General features: G+C 41.4%; 1 protein-coding gene across 3 annotated transcripts in view; it reads right to left on the reverse strand.

Moving 5' to 3' along the window:
• Nucleotides 1–18,494, reverse strand: part of ST8SIA1 (ST8 alpha-N-acetyl-neuraminide alpha-2,8-sialyltransferase 1) — a 135,562-nt gene extending 117,068 nt beyond the window's left edge. For all 3 annotated transcript variants that reach the window (XM_074006375.1, XM_074006377.1, XM_005570352.5), the window contains exon 1: nucleotides 17,637–18,494. In XM_074006375.1, coding sequence (XP_073862476.1) covers nucleotides 17,637–17,872 — 236 coding nt within the window. In that variant the 5' untranslated portion in view covers nucleotides 17,873–18,494. The remainder of the gene's footprint in view (nucleotides 1–17,636) is intronic.
• Between the last annotated feature and the right edge of the window lie 355 nt (nucleotides 18,495–18,849).

Here is an 18,849-nt window from a genome sequence, read left to right on the forward strand (position 1 = left end):
GCATTACAAATTAGTGGGGAGAGGTGAATTTTTGTTTTTGTTTTTGTTTCAGTAATGATGCTAGAACATCTGGTGGAAAAAGTTGGATCTCTACCTCACTATACTAAAACAAATCACAGATAGATCTCAAATTTAGATGCAAAAAGTTAAATCATAAAAATACCAGATGAAAATGTTTTGGGCTGCACGATTCATGACATGAAGGCTCAAAAGCTATAAAAGAAAAAACTGATGAGGTTGATTGCCTGATAATTTTTAAAGTCGTTATGGAAAAAAAATTCAAACATGAACGTAAGCAGTCATAAGACAAACTGAGAAAAATATTTGCAACAGATGTGACAAAAACGTCTGCTACAGTCCCTTAAGAAATAAGGAACACTTAGTATCAAAAAAGAAAAGATGAGACACCCAAGAAGAAAGTGTCTAAGAGACATGAATGTGCCCCTCACAGAAGACAAAATCCACAGAGATAATAATGCATAGGTAAAAGAGAGCTCAGTCTCACTCATCAATACAATTATACTTTTTCACCTATATACTGGCAAAATTGTTTAAAGTTGATAACATTCAGTATTGGAAAAACAAACGGGCTTTCTCATACACTCTTGGCCACAAAACAGATGACTTCAATTGGAACATAATTCATAAATATCAGTGTAAATCTAAATGTGCTGTCTCATGACCCGGAAATCTTAAATGTGCTGTCTCATGACCCGGAAATCTTTCCTTTAAGAAGCTACCCTGTGGCGATAATTGCAGGAGCACAAAACACATTTCCAAGGATTTTAAAGGCATTTTTTAAATTTAATGAAAAGGAAAGGAGAAACATTATGGTCAACCCTAAAATAATTTTACATTTTATCTATTTTAAAAAATAAAATAGTATTGCTCTGTACTACACATACTAAGTGAGGTATCTACTGATAGACGTTGTGGGTGGAAAGGAGGATATTGTTAAAAACAATTTATTATGTGATTTGATTTTTTATTTAATAAATGTGGATGAGTTATCTGTTATGATATAACAAATTACCACAAACGTAGCAGCTTAAAACAGCCAAGACTTACTTTCTCACACAGTTTATGAGGGCCAGGAGTATCTCAGCTGGAGGGCTCTAGCTCAAGGTCTCTCATGAAGTTGCAGTCAAGCTGTCTGCTGGGGTTGCAGTCATCAGAAGCTAAAGGACCTGCTTCCTAGTTCACTTATGTGGTTGTCGGTGGCCTCAGTTCCTCACTAGCTATCAACCAGAACCACAGTTTTTTGGCACAAGGGTCTCTCCACAGACTGCCTGAGTGGCCTCATAGCATGGCAGCTGGCTTCCCCCAGAGCGAGTGATCCAATAGGGAGAGAACGAGGGCACTCAACATGGAAGCCATGGTCTTTTCATAACCTAATCTCTGAAGTGCCATGCCATCTCTTCCATAGTATCCTATTCTATTCCAGTAGTGAGTCACTAAATGCAGCCTCCACTCGGAAGCAGAGGGTGACACAAGGGCATGAATACCAGGAGTGGAGATCACTGGGAGCCATCTTAGAGGTTGTGCATCACCACATATAACACATGTTGAGTGTATCTAGATATTTCTGTAGATATAGCTGTAAAAATTCATGCACAGTAAGGAGATTATATACCTCAGTTTGTTGAAAATAGTCTTAGTTTGTGCCTGTTGTCCTGGCATAATTATAGCATTTTATCTCAGGTATCCCAGTTTAAATAATGAATTATACTTTAAATAGGAAAACATCTGGAAGAATAGACATCAAAATAATCACATTGTTTATCTCTAGGAAATAAGCCCGATAAGACTTTTATGTTTGATTAATACACTTGCATAATACAAGTACATTATTTTAATTAAAAAATACACATTGGATTCTCTTTCTGAATAACTCAAAACACTATCCCATAGATTCCACTTCAGAGACAGTGAGTGTAGCCAAAAGGAAAGTCCATGGAGATTTGAGCAATGGAGAGAAATGAAAGAATCACTGCCCTTTTTGGGTGCGCAGAATAAGTCTCCACAAGATTCATTGCTCCTCTCCTGTTTCTCAGTTGTACAGGCCATAGTTTCCCTGACTGTAGTATGGCTGGCATCTTTTCTAGGCTTCCACCTTACAGATAAAAGGGGGAATTAAGCAAGTGGGCTGTGAGAGCTAGATAGTTAAGAGAGCAAACAATCCTAAAGCTAAGCCACTAGGATGAATCAGAGATGTTAGGCAGAAAGGGGAAAAAAACACACATCCTCCTTCCCCCTCTTTTCCCCACCTCCTTCCCAAGCTAAGCCACTGGGATGAATCAGAGATGTCAGGCAGAGAGAGGAAAAAAAGACATCCTCCTTCCTCACTGCTTTATTTGTAGGGCTCTTGAGGAATGGGTGATATAAACAGCCTTTGATTCTAACAATAGCAAAATAGAATAAAGTGTTAATTCAGGTATATGGAATGAAGTTTTATCATTTGCGATTCATTCCCTTGCGGGAAGACACTGCAATATAAGGAGCTATCAGGCTTTGACTTGAACCCCTGAATGTGAATGTGGATCTTACTGCAAAGGTTCAGCACAGTCAGGAAGTTTGCAAGTCCTGGAGCCAGACAGACCATTTTCTAACTGTGTAACCCTAACCAAGGTCCTTCAGCTCTTTGTGGCTCAGTTTCTCCATCAAGAAAAGGATGATCTTAACAACCACAAACATCCTTAAAAGAGGAGTTGACGCATAGTAAGTATTCATTAAATGCTAGCCCTGCGCACCACTGACTGTCTAACTGCCCTTAGGTAAATCATTGTTCACAGCCTGTTTCTTTGTAAAATAAGTATAATAATATCTTCTTCATTTTGCATTTGCAAGTGTTAAATAACACTGTGTAGGGTGCTGAAAATAGTGCCTGGCATATGGCAGACACAAAATAAATAAATAGCAACTCTATTACTGAAAATATCATCATTATTGCCTAAAAAATGGAGCTGATCTAGGGTTAAATTGACTGATAAAATCTGCATTAAAGCATCTAGCACAGTGCTTGCACACAGTTGGTACTCAATAAATGTTCATTAAATCTGAACTTAATTTTCCATATTGCATCTCTATTTTAAAAGTCCAAAGAGAATTTTTTGGACTACTTATAAGTTATAAACCTTGACATCTGATACACAAGGAGCAATCTTCTGGCTTCTTTATTGGTTCTTTCCTTTTGTAACAGAATGCTCAGTGGGATTTTACGCTGGAATTATGGTTGAAGTCCAAGGCTGGAGACACAGCTGCTGAGTATCCTGCATGAGTTGGGAGAGCCCCTGGACATATGTCCATCAGCAGGGCTGGAGGAAGAGTCTGATTGGCAGTCCAGCACCACCACTATAATTGCCCCTCACCTTGGCGTTCGGGAGAAAATTGGGAGCAAGAAGAATCTGTTGAGAATGGGGATTCTTCCCTCCCCTGAAGAAGAGGGAGGCCCCAAGAGAATCAAGGTTGGGGGCTACCTGGCCGAAGAGGCATCATTCATCATTCCCCATTTGGAAGACTCCTAGCTTAGCTAGAAGGTATGTTGATCTGACCATGACCTTCCTAAGCAAGAAGAAAAGGAAATTTTTAAAAAGGCAGTCAAGAGTGATTCTAAATGGTGAAGAGACAGTTCAAGACATTCATGGTAAGCCCCCTAAAGAGGAGGTGAGGGGCTTAGGAATCTCATTTGTAATGGGAAACCTTGATTTCTTGCTCAAGATGAAACAGAATGGACTCAGTTGAGCATTTCCGTACCACATAGACCCTTCAGAGATCCTTTAAGAAACAGTATACAACAGATTGAATCTTTACAAATTATATGAATGTATTAAATTACCACATGTACTCCAAAGCTATGTACATCTATAATGCATCTATTTAAAGAAAGAAAAGGAACTTAGTCAGTGTACAACAACTTAGCTTCACGAAGGTTCAAAGACTTATCCAGGGGATAAGTATAACAAAATGTGAGGATTTTTCCCTGTTATCTGGGAATGACAGTCAAGGCCCCACCTTGAGGCCAAAATAGGCTAAGTACCCGATCTTTTATGTTTACCACTCCACAGGTTTTCTAAGAGGACCAGTCCTGGTACGACCCTGCTGATTCATACTGGGGAAGGAGCTACCTTGGGAGCATACATTTGCGGTGAGGCCACAGCCTTTCCACCCCCACGGAGAGGGGAGACAAGGGCTTTCCAACACAGAGGATAGAGTTTCCTCTATCCCTCTTCTGCCAACACAGAAGAGGGATAGAGGAAACTCCAAACAAATCACCTGTAAAGAAGCGGGGCCGAGTGCGGTGGCTCATGCCTGTAATCCCAGCACTTTGTGAGGCTGAGGCCGGAGGATAGCTTGAACCCAGGAATTCGAGATCAGCCCGGGCAACATAGGGAGATCCCTTCTCTACAAAGATAAAAATTAAAAATTTGCCAGGCCTACAGTCCCAGGTACTTGGGAGGCTGAGGCAGGAGGATTGCTTGAACCTTGCAGGGCTGCAGTGAGCTATGATTGCACCACTGCACTCCAGCCTGGGTGCAAAGAAAGACCCGAAAAGAAAGAAAAGACAAGAAAAGAAGACAGAGAGAAAGAGAAAGAAAGAGAGAGAGAGAGAGAGAGAGAGGGAGGGAGGGAGGGAGGGAGGGAGGGAGGGAGGGAGGGAGGAAGGAAGGAAGGAAGGAAGGAAGGAAGGAAGGAAGGAAGGAAGGAAGGAAGGAAGGAAGGAAGGAAGGAAGTCAGCAGAACCAACCAGACACCAGACACACCAGGCACTGCACTCCTGGATCTTTTCTAGGGCTGTCCCTGAGCCATGGAGAAAGCGGAAACGGAAATGGAAAGCCAAATGGTGAGGCTGAGAGGGGTGGGCAAGAAAGAGCCCTTTGGCGTGGCAAGGATAGGGGATCTCCCTGTGGATGGAGTGTTTATCAGGACCACACCTAAGAAGGCTGCCCGCCAGGGGAAAGAACCAGAACACTTTGCCATTAGAAGACTGGGCAGCTAGGCAGGGTTCATGTGGAAGCAGCCACCCCCACAGAGAAAGGGACTATGAATATTCCCCTCCTCCCTGCCCAAATTGAAGAAGCAGCCCCTAGAGGAGGGTGGAGTGGGCGCCACCTCAGAGAATGCTCTTCTTGCCTTCCACCGTAAGCACCTAGAGGTTCTAGAGCCTGAGCAGGCGGAGGTGGTAGACGCCAGAATATTCATTGTGCTTTAAAATAAACAAAACTGAGCTAAATACCAGAGTGAGACTGTCCCAAGAATCAAAGTGGATAAAAAATCAGTAAAACCTGGCCAAGTTGTTCAGAGACCCATTAGAGCCATCTAATTGGGGTATGGCGTGGGGGTCGGGGGTAGATTTGACATGCCATAGTTGGAGCAGTTATTAGGAAACAATAAAGCGACTGTGTTTTTACCCCAAATCGAGACTCAGCTCACTGCCTACCGACTCAGCTCACCAGAGAGCCTTTCTGCCGGCCCCTCCACTTCCTCCTCTTGGCTATTGCAGGGTGGCAGGTTGAGTTGAGAACAGCTGCTTACAAAGTGAGCAATGCCCATCCAAGCCAGCCTGCCTCTGTCTCTTTGATTCTACCAGTAATTGAGCTTTGTGTTCCCCCATGAGCTCATGTATCTTTCAGCAAGGTTTTAAAGTGCCTTTCCTCTCCAGCATTTCACATGTTGCATAGGTTAGCAAGAGTCCAAAGAGATCATACCACTGAACTAGATGGAAACCTCTGGCATCGCAGCCATGATTCAGGCACCACACTGAATGGACCAGAGTGGCGATTTGGGCCCTTTCTGGACTGAATCAAACACAGACAGACACAGCTAAGTTCTGAAAAGTTAAGGCAAACCTGTGTTTGTTTTTCCTTCCATATAAAGAAGTGGAGAGACTGGAGAATGTTGCTGCTTCTTTCCCAATGTGTGCCGCGTGCTTGTTTGCTGTATGGGGGAAGGCCCGCATCCTCTTGGTTTATCACTCTGTTCTCAGTACCTAGCACTGTGCATGGCACATAGAAGGCATCGAATACGTATTTGTTGAATAAAGGAATGAAGGAGTGAATAAATGAATTAGTAGTGACTATTTAGAGCCTAGAGTCTTAATAATAGACAATAAATGAAACTGCCCCTAAAAGGTATTCAGACAGCTGTCTACCAGTCTTTCAGACAATCTGATGTTTTTATTCATCCAATACTCATTAGACATTTAGTAAGGCTGTGACCAGGGACTTGAGACAGACAAATATCAACAAGACTTCATTTCTAGCCCCAAAGCACCAAAGCAACGGTATGTAGAGCCATTTCACACAGGTGCAAGGGAGCAGAAGGACACAATACAGATGATATCTGGCAATGTCATTGCAATCACCAACACCTGACCTCCAAAATATTGACCCAACAAAATATTATCATGGAATTTTTGTGCCTTTTTACGACACCTCCACCCTTCACCAGGTGGGTACGATCTGCTCCAGATTCATGCTGAGGACGTTTTATTTTAGTAAATAGGAAAATCTTAAAATTAGAGTTGTTAAACATAATATTTCCATTTTATCTAGGACACTTTTCTTTTACCTTGAAATCTCTACCTTATTATGAAGTAAAAGTTCATTTTCCTTTTAAAATCACAGTTTTATTTAATTGCTTAAGTCCTAGAAGAAAGAAATCTACGGCTTTTTAAATGGAGATAAAACACCATGCTAATTATCAACTGTACTGTAATGGAGAGGATAATCATGAAAAATAAAAGCACATATACCACTGTGCTACATAAATTCCTCATAGCTGGGTCTCTGCAATCCCGAATGAAGGGTTTACCTGCCACTGTACATATCCAGTTGTATGGGGATCTTTTTTTGTTGCCTGACCTATTGTAAATCCACCTAAGGGAAATTTTATCATTTAATTTAACAGTCACAGTATGTCTGCTATTTATGCAATCACTATGCACACTGAAAGAGGGAAAAACCCCAAATCTGCACTTAGCCAAAGCCAAAGATTCTCTATGAACAACCAAAGATGCCAAATGTAAGAATTGGTGTTTACTGATGGTGGGAGTGTAAATTAGTTCAACCATTGTGGAAGACAGTGTGACAGTTCCTCAAAGACCTAGAGGCCGAAATACCACTTGACCCAGTAATCCCATTACTGGGTATAAACCCAAAGAAATATAAATCATTTCATTATAAAGATACATGCATGCATACGTTCACTGCAGCACTATTCACAATAGCAAAGACATGGAATCAACCCAAAAGCCCATCAATGATAGACTGGATAAAGAAAATGTGGCACATATACACCATGGAATACTATGCAGCCATAAAAAGGAATGAGATCATATCCTTTGCAGGGACATGGATGGAGTTGGAAGCCATTATTCTCAGCAAACTAACCCAGGAACAGAAAACCAAACACCGCATGTTCTCACTTATAAGTGAGAGCTGATCGATAAGAACACATGGACACATGGGCAGGAACAACACCACACCTGTCGGGGGTGGGGTGAGGGAAGGAGGAGCATCAGGAAGAATAGCTAATGAATGCTGGGCTTAATACCTGGGTAATGGGATGATATGTGGAGTAAACCACTATGGCACATGTTTACCTATGAAACAAATCTGCATATCCTGCACATGTACCCCTGAACTTAAAATAAAAGTTGAAAAAAAAAAAGGAAAGAAAAAAACCAACATAGAATTAAGTCAACTTAAAGTCATGAAATGACAGTGTTATTCATGATCATAAAATAGTAAATAAACTAGATTTCGGACAAAGATCATTGGTTAAATACATTTAATGATATTCATATGACAGAAAATTATGCAAACTTTGAAATGTATGTCTGGGCTAATGTTTAATGGTACGGAAGAAATGCTTGTAGTAGCATTCATTTTAAGCGAATAAACTCAAGGACCAAAAATTTTAAAAAGATTTAAAAAAAAAAGAATTGGCACTTCAAATTAAAATGTGAAAACATTAATTCTAGAAAGCTATAAGCACGTGTTTAAGATGTACACAAAAGGATGGTCACCACATAATTATTCATAAAAGTGAGAAATTGCAACATAAATATCCAATAACAGTAGATTAATTAAATAAATTTGTATCTATCCTAACAATAGAAAATCTTAGAGTCTTTAGAAGAGATAATGTAGACTGCATATACTACTACTAGAAAAATATTTGCAATGTACCGTCAAATTCATTATATTTTTGTTTCATTTATACACACATTGGCATTGAATGATCCAGAAGAACATAAACCAAAATATTAGCGATGTTTGTTAAATGTCAATTAATTTTACAAATGAAAATAGTGTTGCTTTTATCCTTTAAATGTCAACCTTGAGAAAGTACAGATCTTTAAAGAGGCTTTTTAATTTCCTATGCTCAGCTATACAACAAATACATATGAAGAAATCATTAAAGAAAAAAAGTCTAATGTAAATTTGTCAGCAGCATAAACAATCTTTTTAAAAGTATTTTTATGGTAATACTTGGAAAATAAATAATTATTTTTCCAAAATAAAAAATTATAAAGCTATTTTTTCATAAGTTTGTAAATTAAAAATTAATTATATGAGAAAATACTAAAGGTATAATTTTGAGTGAATAAAAGAGGATATAAAATTAAATATACAAAATACATACAATTTAGAAATACACACATACAAACAAACATACATAAAAGAGACTGTTTACAATGAGTACTTCTGAGTGAGGGAATTTGAGCAGGCTTTTTCTTCTTTTTATTATATTTAAAAATTTTCTATAGTAAATATGTATTCTTTCCAAAATCAGACAAATAATAAACACTATGAATTATTTAAATGAACATGGGGAACATAAAATCATAAAATCACTATATATGTTTATTTTATCAATAATGGAAACAAACTAAAGATTTCACATCCTAGGCAAGACATAGTGGGACAAAAGGCCCTTTTCTCATTGTGGTCACCTGGAAATCTCTGGTAGTGTCTTCTGTGTTTAAGATCTGAAAAATGGAGAATGTGTGGTTCTGAATTCATTTCCACTTCCTCCTGGCACCTAATTGGAGTGACACAGCTCTTACGGTCTTGGCTGCTTCCTTCTCATGCAATGCCATAGCTAGAACACAGTTCAACAGAAAGAGGAAAAAATCGATTCCTTCAAAGCTCATTATCATTATCCAAAACAGTCAAACTGTAAGACTTGGAACCCCATGTTACTCAGTTCCTTACTGATTTAAAGAATGAAACTAGGAATCTCCTCTTATCTGTGGAGGACACATTCCAAGACCCCCAGTGGATGTCTGAAACTTCAGATGGTACCAAGCCCTGTATACCGTGTTTTCCTATTTTTCCTATACATACATGCCTATGATAAAATTTGATTTATAAATTAGGCACAGTAAGAGATTAACAATAATAGCAATAATAAAATAGAACAATTATAACAATATACCTGCATCATCACTCTTGCATTTTGGGGCCATTGGTAAAGTAAAATAGGTGTTCCTTGAACACAAGCATGGTGATCCCACAACCAAGATGGATATTAAATGACTCATGGGCAGCAAGTATCAACAGTGTGGAGACGCTGACCAAAGGGAAGATTCACATCCCAGGCAAGATGCAGTGGGACAAAGCGAGATCTCATCACACTACTCAAAACAGAGCACAACTTAAGACTTATGAATTATTTCTGGAATTTCCATTTAATATTGTTGGACCAAATTAACCATGGACAACTGAAACCACGGAAAACAAACCCACAGATATGGAAGAACTGCTGTTAATTAGATTATAAATTTTATCAAATCTAGGACCACATTCTTGTATTCATCACTGTATTGCCGCACCTAACTGGTACATGGTAGACATTCAGGAAACGTGGTTGAATAAATGATTGAAATCAGTTGATTGATTGCTGGGCTCTGCTGTCTTCCATAAAATTTTTCAGGCCACAGTACAGCACCCTCAGCACTAATTCTGTGAAAAAAGAGGGTGTGTCACAAGGTCACATTTCATTGTCAGATATTCTTTTACAGGAAGTGCAATTAATAGGCACAGAATGTGTCCAAAGGCATGGACTTTCTCCTCATTATGGACTAATAATTAGCAATTATCCAACAACTAATCCTCTCAAGGTAACTATTGCCACCTGCAGCTAAGGCTCAGCAAGACCGAGTAAATTTTTCAATGTCACAAGGTTGATAAATGACAGAACCAAGATAAGATCCTGATCTCTGGGACTCCAAAGTCCAGACATTTTCCAGGTGAGAACAAGCTTCCTGTCATCCCACCCAGCCAGGTGAGGATGGCTATGGATTCTACATTTGTTATCTGATTTAATTATCATCACAAACCTATGAAGTAGATTAGCCCATGATACTCATCTTTCAGATGATGCAACAAAGGTACAGAGAGGTTAGTAACTTGCCCAAGGTCACACCGCTCCTGATAGAGCCAGGTCAGAATGAGAAGCTAAAATAGATTATTTTACCAGAAGTCTATCAAATCCATCATGAGAGAGTGCATTAATGATGTGTAGTATCATTATTTCCAAGATGACTCACAACTTTGTCAAAAGACTAACTGACCACACTCTATACTGACTTACATAATTATTCAATTGATCCAACTAGTTTCCTAAAACACTCTGCTCTCAGATGAAGACTGATAGACTCCCAAGTTACAAAAAACCCAGTATAATTTTTCACTTGAGTATTGATTATACAGTACAGACCAAAACTCTCCAGCCACCTCCATTTGCAAGGCAGAGAACAAAAGTACAACTGTATCTAATATTGAGAAGTTATCATCAAACCAACAAACCGATAAAACATGTTCTGTTCTCCTCCCTGGAAAAATAAACCTGCAAAACAATCGGGAATGCCAGATTCACATTTAGACTCCTGAAATCCAGGAAGTTTGGTCCTGCAACCTGGGGACACAGGGCAAGCCTATACTACGTGCGTATGTCGGCTCCACAGCCCCATATCAAAGTTCCTTCCACAACGTCTCCCTCAAAGAGCTGTCCCTTAGCCGTCCCTTGTCCTCTCTGATGTGTGGCCTAGGATTGTACACACCAGGGGGCAAGCCACTCTCAGGAAGAAGATTGGGGAAAATGCCCCACGCAGGCAGGCAGGCTGTGGAAGTAGACTGGGGTCATTTGGGCAGGAAATTTCAGGGTCTAGAAAGGTCCCATTAACACCCTGCCTCATTGAGAAAGGGTGAAACCAGAGAAAAAGAAGGATGTGGCCCCTTAAAGTATAGCGCACAGAGCATGGACCCCTCTCACCAGGGATTAAGGGGAACATTCATGAAAATCTTAAACAGCTCTTATATATACTTTGAACAGAGACGGTTGCTTATATAAATACCCTAAAACGCCTCCCCTCTCCTGACCTTTCCCTAACCAAGACCTATCTGTCAAGTACAGTTCACTCAGTCCTCTTCCAGGAGGCCTTCTCCAACAACTTGAGCCCGCAGAGACAGCTCCTTTCTCTAAACAGTCAAAGCATTTATACTGTAGTTTCCAATTTTAGTTCTTAATTACGCATACTTTCAAGGTTTCTTAAATCCTGTCGATTGGGCAGATTTTGTTCCTGCATATCAGTGGTTCTCAGTCAGGGGCACTTTTCCCCCCAGGGGGTATTTTGCCAACTCTGGAGACATAGTTAGTTGTCTCATTTAGTGGACAGACGCCAGGGATGCTGCTAAACATTCTACAATGTGCCCGGACGGCACTCCACAACAAAGCAGTATGCAGCCTAAAATGTCAGGAGGGTTGAAACTAAGAACCTCTGCTCTAGAGTAAGAGCTCTTTGAGAATATAAAGGATGCTTACTCCTCTGATCTGCTACACTGCCGAACAGCGTGCTGGACACACAGTAGGTCTCATTAAATATCTGTTGACCGATTGGGTGGCTATCTGGTTCCACACCTTCCTAAACATTCATTCACATAATATCTAAGCAAAATGTAGTGTACCAGGGACCATGCTGGGCTCTGGGAATGCAACTATGAATGAGGCACAGTTCCTGTCTGTGAGAAACTTAAAATTTAGCAGGGAAGGCAGGCAAGTGCACTCATATTTTTAATACATCATGATTAATGCACCTGTCACTACCAGTCATTTGTATATTTCTCTGTTTATTTTCTGTCTGTCATCATTATCCTATAAATTCCAAGAAAGTAAAAATTTTGTTCAGTTCACAGCTACAGACCCAGCATCTCCTATCCTATAGTAATAGTGGTAGACACAGAGTAGTAGGTATTTAGAATAATTGAAAGGATTATAATCATATGTGCATGGTATAAAGACAACAGAGAGGAGAAGCTTCTAAGCACAGCCTGGGAAGGGAGGAAGGAGTAAGGGAAGCCACCTTGAGGAGAACTAATAAGTCTGAGCATTAATTATATGCTGGAAATAGTTCTAAGCATTTTAAACACATTATCTATTCTAATTCTTAGAACAATCCTTTAAGAAGCCTCATTTTACGGATAGAGAAATGAGCAATGAAGGCTGATTTGCTCAACAACACAGCAAGTGATGGAATCAGGATTTGAACACAGCTGACTTCAGAACCTTTGCTCTTAAGCACTGTAATGCACTGTCAATAGATGAGAAGGAACTGGCCAGGTGAAAGGCAGGAAGATGTGGCCTAAAGTCAAGTCATTCCAGGTGGAGGAGATGGCTCGAGCAAACCCAATATAGCCTGGCCTATTTCAGGAACCGTAATTATTCCAATATTAGCAAAGAATAAAAAGAAAAACTGATGAAAGATGACATTGGAGAAGTAATCAGAGCCAAATCATGAGAGAAATGTATACAGCATTGCTTCATTTATCCAAAATTAGCAGGGAACAAGCATGAGGTTTAGAATTAAATAGCTCCAGGTTGGAAATCAAACTCCATCATTTTGTTCATGGATCTCTCTAAACCTCCATATCCTCATCTGTAAAACCAGGAACATACACAAACCTACTTTATAAGGTTGCTTTGGGGGAAAACACATATATAAGTGCTAAGACCTGGGCCTGGTATATCTTATGTATCCAATAAATGTTAGTGATTGATTTTTGCTATTGCGATGATTGCTGATGAGATTTTTTTCCACATTTGTAAATTTACAACATAACTGTAGCCTATTTTCTTGAGCACCAAAACTTATTAAACCCTCTTTTTCCTAAACTACCTTTTCAAAGTGAATTCCATAAATCTCCAACTTTCAAACACCAAACTTACATTTTATCCGTACAGATGGCTGCACCTACGTTCATCCCCTCCACTCCCAATGCCCTTCTCCTGCCACCAGGACAATTATGGAAATTTCAGAGCTTTTAACATCCCTATTCAAAAATAGGGAAATAAAAGAGGCCACATAAAGGTGGAACTGCTGAAAGTAGTCGTTTGTTCAGAATTTTGAAAAAGAAAGAACTTGACTGCTTAGAGTAATGGTTACCACCCAATGAGTCGATAGAATTTTCAAAACAACCACTTCACTGTATTAACCTCTATTCTATTCCCCAAACCCACTGGTAACAGTGATGTGCCATCTCTGCTGATAGCTAACACGCAGCCAGTACCATTAGATCCTTGATGTTTGTCCATTTCTAATGAGCCACACCTTAAATACATTCAAAAAATCCTGGCTTCGTCTTACCATCCAGCCTACTTTTCTATGGTGGTCTCCATGGGTGACTTAATAACTTTCCATACAGTAAACACACCAGGCACTCCTAAATCTCTCCGCCTTGATCTTTGCTGTTCTCTCTGCCTGGCATATACTTCTATCCTCACCTCTTACCACGATGCCACCCTACCATCCTTGGAGGCTTACTCCAAGCACCACCTCCTCTCTGAAACCCGATTTCCCTCCCTTCAGTAGAATTAAATGTCATGTTGTGGGAACGTCCCCAGCATTCACTGGTGTTTCTGTTGTTACAACAATCACGTATTAAACAGAGATAGGTGGCAAGCATCATTCCAGGTGCTGTCTATATGCTATCATGTAGTTTTCACCGGAAACTTGTAAGACATTCTTACAAGCCCCAATTTACAAATCGAGGAACTAAAGCTCTGAGTGTTGGACTTACCAATGATTGCACAACTGGAAAGGGATACAGCCAGAATTCCAACCATGTTCTGACAGCTCCCAAATCCATAACGTTTTCACTCTGCTATGTTTCCTCTCTTTGATGGCCCTGTTTCCAGTTAGTTAATTATATACATTATCTGTCTCTTCCATGGGATTATAGCAACTCCCTTGAAGACCAGGGCATGTTCATTTTCATAAAAGTGGATAATGATATATCCATTTATACAAGATTCTTATGAGGATTAAATGAGACAATACATACTAGCATAGTGTCAGGCAGATAATAAGCACCTACTAACTTGCTAGTTTAATTGTTACTATTATTGTTACCATGTCAGGTGCCAAGAATAAAGCCGTGCACATAAATTCTGAGTTCAGGTTCATTTCTGAGGAGCAAATGAAATGGGTGAGGATCTGAAGGAAGAAACAAACACTACTTTGGTTTGGCACTTCCCACAATATCACTTAATCAAAAGCAACAAGAATTAAGAAAGTTTCTATAATAAGTTCTATTGATTCCTTTATCTTTCTATCACCACATAAACATTAGGAAAACTTCCTGTTCTGTTCAAAACTCTTACAGCTTTCTTACTTTCTTCCTGCCATCTCCTATGCAATTTGACAAGGTTCTCCTCCGAGAATTCAGTACATATCAAGTACTGAGCTAGAAGAAGAAGAAAATTACGAAAGTAAATGGAAGCACAGAGGGCAAAATAAAATCCTAAATTTTGGTGTTTATAAACATAGGGAAACACTCTCTTTTCTCTTCATACAATTTAACCGTATGTTGTCATTGTATTTATTTAATTGTGTGTCAATCATCCTCTACTAGGAGGCAAGTTGTTAGAGGAGGCAATCTATCCATTCTATTCACTGCAATCCCCTAAGGCCTAACACGTATCTGATGCAGAGTAGTCACTCATGAAATATCGGTCAATTGACTGATTGCAAATGTTTGTATTTACATATGTATATACATATATATTTTTACACATATATGACACCATTCCATGATTTGTGAATAAATTCACATAAAACTCTACATATAAGTGCACCTTGTGCATTTGTGTGCATATATTCGTATTTATGCAGAAGATGTTTCAGACTAGAGAAAAACAGATGCTTGTTTGTCAAAGTTGTATCTCCTTAACATGATCATGGCTTCTGACTGACCGGTCTAATATTTAACAAATAAACACTACTGCCATATACTAACAATCCAAATGTGAAAGAACATTAAATGCACATGTAAAAAAATAATTAACTCAAGCTATGAAACTTCTCCTACCTTTCAAAATGTCTTGTCCCTGTTCATTAGCATAAGTGTATGTGGTTGGGGAGAGGGGTAAGGACCAATAATGTTTACCTGTAAATCTGGCAGGAGAAACATTCCAAATTCTCATGGGCTGACCAGATTTCCTTATTTATGTTGTAACATATACTAGAAATTATAATTTATAACAATTATAAAGCAACCATTTTCTGGGTACACAATGTACCAGATCCTTGGCATCAGTTTTTATTAAAAATTTAAGCCTTCTAACAACTCTGCAATATAGATAAACAAGAAAGCCAGGACTCGAAAAATATAGTAACTTGCCAAAGATTCTCTGCTGTTTATCTAGTCACAGCATACTCAGTGTACAAATTCAGAATTCTACTCTGAAGCTCAAACTTATTTCAATAAGCAATGGTGCCTTTTACATGGTTTTACAGCCACTAACTTTGAGGGATATGTGTTTAGGTCGTTTTTATAGTGTATGGATTTTAATAAGTAATTCCCTGCACATAAAGACCAGACCAAATAACATCCAAACACACTGAAGATTACTCCAGGCTACAGAAAGCAAGGAACAAATGTGTCTCAGAAACTATCAGCCTGTGTTTCTCAGAATATGAAGCATTTTCCACTTGATTGTGTCCTCTAACAAGAAATCTATCCTCTAACAGGGCTTCATTATTCCTCCTCCTATATTAAAAAAATAGACTCTTTCACTGCAAACCAATGGGAAGTTCTTAACTCATTTCCTTAGATCACTTGAAATGAAAGTGCTTTCTGTCTTTAGGGAAAATAATTGCTGGATGTGATGCCTGTGCCTGCTTTTGAGTCCCACAATCAATACTGTGAAGGAAAGAAAAAATTAACCCTTATATACTTTTAGAAAGAGTGGAGTTATTTTTAAATTCAATGATGGTAGAGTTCTAAAAAAACAGAAGGAAAATCCTGCCTTCCAAGGAGAATGCAGTTGCCTTCCTCTAAACAAATTGGCTCTGTTATCTTTTTAACCCTCTTTCCAGGAGGAGGCCTCAGAAGGAGAAGGAAACCATATGTTTAAAAAGTTTTTAAAAATGTATAGATGCTCCTGAATATTTGTAAATAACTGTAGTGAAAAAATGTTTACATGAGAACTCACCTGCCCCTGCACTGATTAGAAAGATTCTCTGCAGAGCAGAGGGGAGCATTTCCAACCACCCAGACCACTACAATCACAGGAAGAAGCCAACGGCAGCATCTTCAGCCCCAGGGACTAAAGGTGAAAGGGGCACCTCGCAGTGGTGGAAGCACCCGTATGTTCCCTCAACATGCCCGGGGAGGTGGAGAGGAAGGGGAAGCAGCTCTGCCTTCCCTCAATCTAACTACACAACCCCTGCTGCCGTAACTTATTTTTAGACATTCAATCTAAAATTCCCGGAAAGGAAGCGGATCTACAACCTCTGAGTGATCCTCAGAGTTCTGATTTCCAACCTGGCTTGGGGATTTCGTTTGTTTTCTGACTTCAGGTGCCTACTTAAAGTACATCTCCCATCTTCCAGAGGCATCCACAGTCTAAGCCAATAAAAAGAGCTGGGAGCTTTGAAGCTTTAAGTGATGAAAAATCCAGCACCCACAGGTCAAAAGTAATGACCTTGGGGGAAGTTACTCATCCTTCTGAAGAATCAATTTGTGGTCAACAAGATGAGATAATAATACTAGAAAGTTGTTTGACGTTTCAACACAAAAATTGCACAGTATCATCTCTTAGTAGGACGTCAGTCAGTACTATGCATTTGCTGTGGGCACACTGCGCAAAGCTGCGGGATCCGTCCGTGTGTCCACTGCCATGTGTCCGACGTTGGGGATTTATGTTACCAACTGTGCACCTCACCTCGGGGAGATGCCTTTTACCTGCTTCTTGTTCCCTACAGCTTCAAATGTCTGCAGAGCCCAAGAGATAGATTCTCATTAAGTGCAAGAGACTAAGTTATCCTGGGTTCTCCTTCCCTCTGTTTTTCCTTAAATTGTTAAATAAAACTCCGCTTTCTGAAGAAATGCGTCGAGTCTTTACCTGCGCAAAGCAAGTGTCTGCACATCTCTGGGGGTCAGGGGTGGGGAAGGGACCCTAACTAAAGTCTCCAGGTTGGGAATGGCACAAATGGAGGGAAAGGACACGGAAGAGCGGATGAAAGGGATGCCTCTGCGAGGCGGTGCAAGGCGGTCCTCGCCGGTGACCCTATCCTCTGCACTAGGGGAGGAAAGGACGCTAGAGGGGATGAGCCGCGAGGGCAGGAGTACCTGAACGCTCTGGCCGCGGTCTGGTTCCTCCTCCACGCCGTGCCCTGTTGCAGCACACCCTGCACGATCTCCTTCTCGTTGGGCAGCCGGTAGACTGGAAAGATGTAGAGCCAACAGAGGACCACGACACAGAGGGCACTGGCTCCCATGGGCAGCCGGGTCCGCGGGAACTTCCACGCCAGTACAGCCATGGCCCCTCTGGACGTTTGTCGCCGGGCCCGCCCGCAGGGGCTCATCGCAGCCCCGGCGTCCCAGGGGCGGGGGCCGGGGCCTCAGCACAAAGCTAGGCGAAGTGGCAGCGGAGGGTCTCCCACCGCCGGCCCCCCATGCACACACACCTTTCGTTCTCTTGCTTGCAAACGCACGCACGCTTCTTCTGCCCCGTCGGCCCCAAAGGTCAGCGCAAGGATTTTTTTAAATGCAACTTTTCCAAGGATTTCTTTCTAGGGGAAGTGGCTGGGGGGCAAGTCACGATCTATGGCCATGGTCGCTTCCCCTGCAGAAGGCGGGCGCTGGGGTCTCCGAGAGCGCAGACAGCGGTGGCGGCGAGTCGCTCCGGCCGGTTCTGCCGCATCACGGTCGCCCTCGGCGAGGGTCCGGGAAAAGGCTCGGCTCTCTCCCAGACATTTGGCCCGTGGCGTCCCCTTGTCCCCTTCCAAGCGATGCTCCTGCGCCCTTCGCCGCCTCCCGCGCTACTGCGCCGCCAGGCAACCCCCCCAGACGCGCTCTCTGCGCCGCGCCAAGTCCTTGGAAATTTCCACGGCGGCCCGGGACCGCTATCCTGCCCCAGGCTCCTCCGCCTCGCCCGCCAGGACCCTCGCTCTCCACCCCTCCCGGAGAAGAAAAGAACTCGCTCTCATCAGTTAATTCAGCGGCGCGCCGCAGCCTTCCGCTGCGCCCTGGACTTTGCAGACAAACGCCCGGGGATTGGTGGAAATCAAGGTCTCCCCCTCCCTCCCCCACCCGCAAAATTGCCTCTTTCGACCCGATCCGAGCCGCGACACTCGCCCAGAGCGCGCACCCCTCACTCGTGCCCTGGAGATAACGGCAGACAATAAAAAACAACAGCCCCCGCCAGTAGAAATATATCAGTCCTTGAGTGCGGCGGAGACTGGCTAATATCCTGACCCTTCGACACGCGGCCGGTGTGCCCGGGCTGTCACCCTGCTGCCGTCACCCTTGTCTTTCTCTAACTGGTTGGATATTAACCCGC

Source organism: Macaca fascicularis, chromosome 11, assembly GCF_037993035.2.
Source record: "Macaca fascicularis isolate 582-1 chromosome 11, T2T-MFA8v1.1".
NCBI classification, from domain to species: Eukaryota; Metazoa; Chordata; class Mammalia; order Primates; family Cercopithecidae; genus Macaca; species Macaca fascicularis.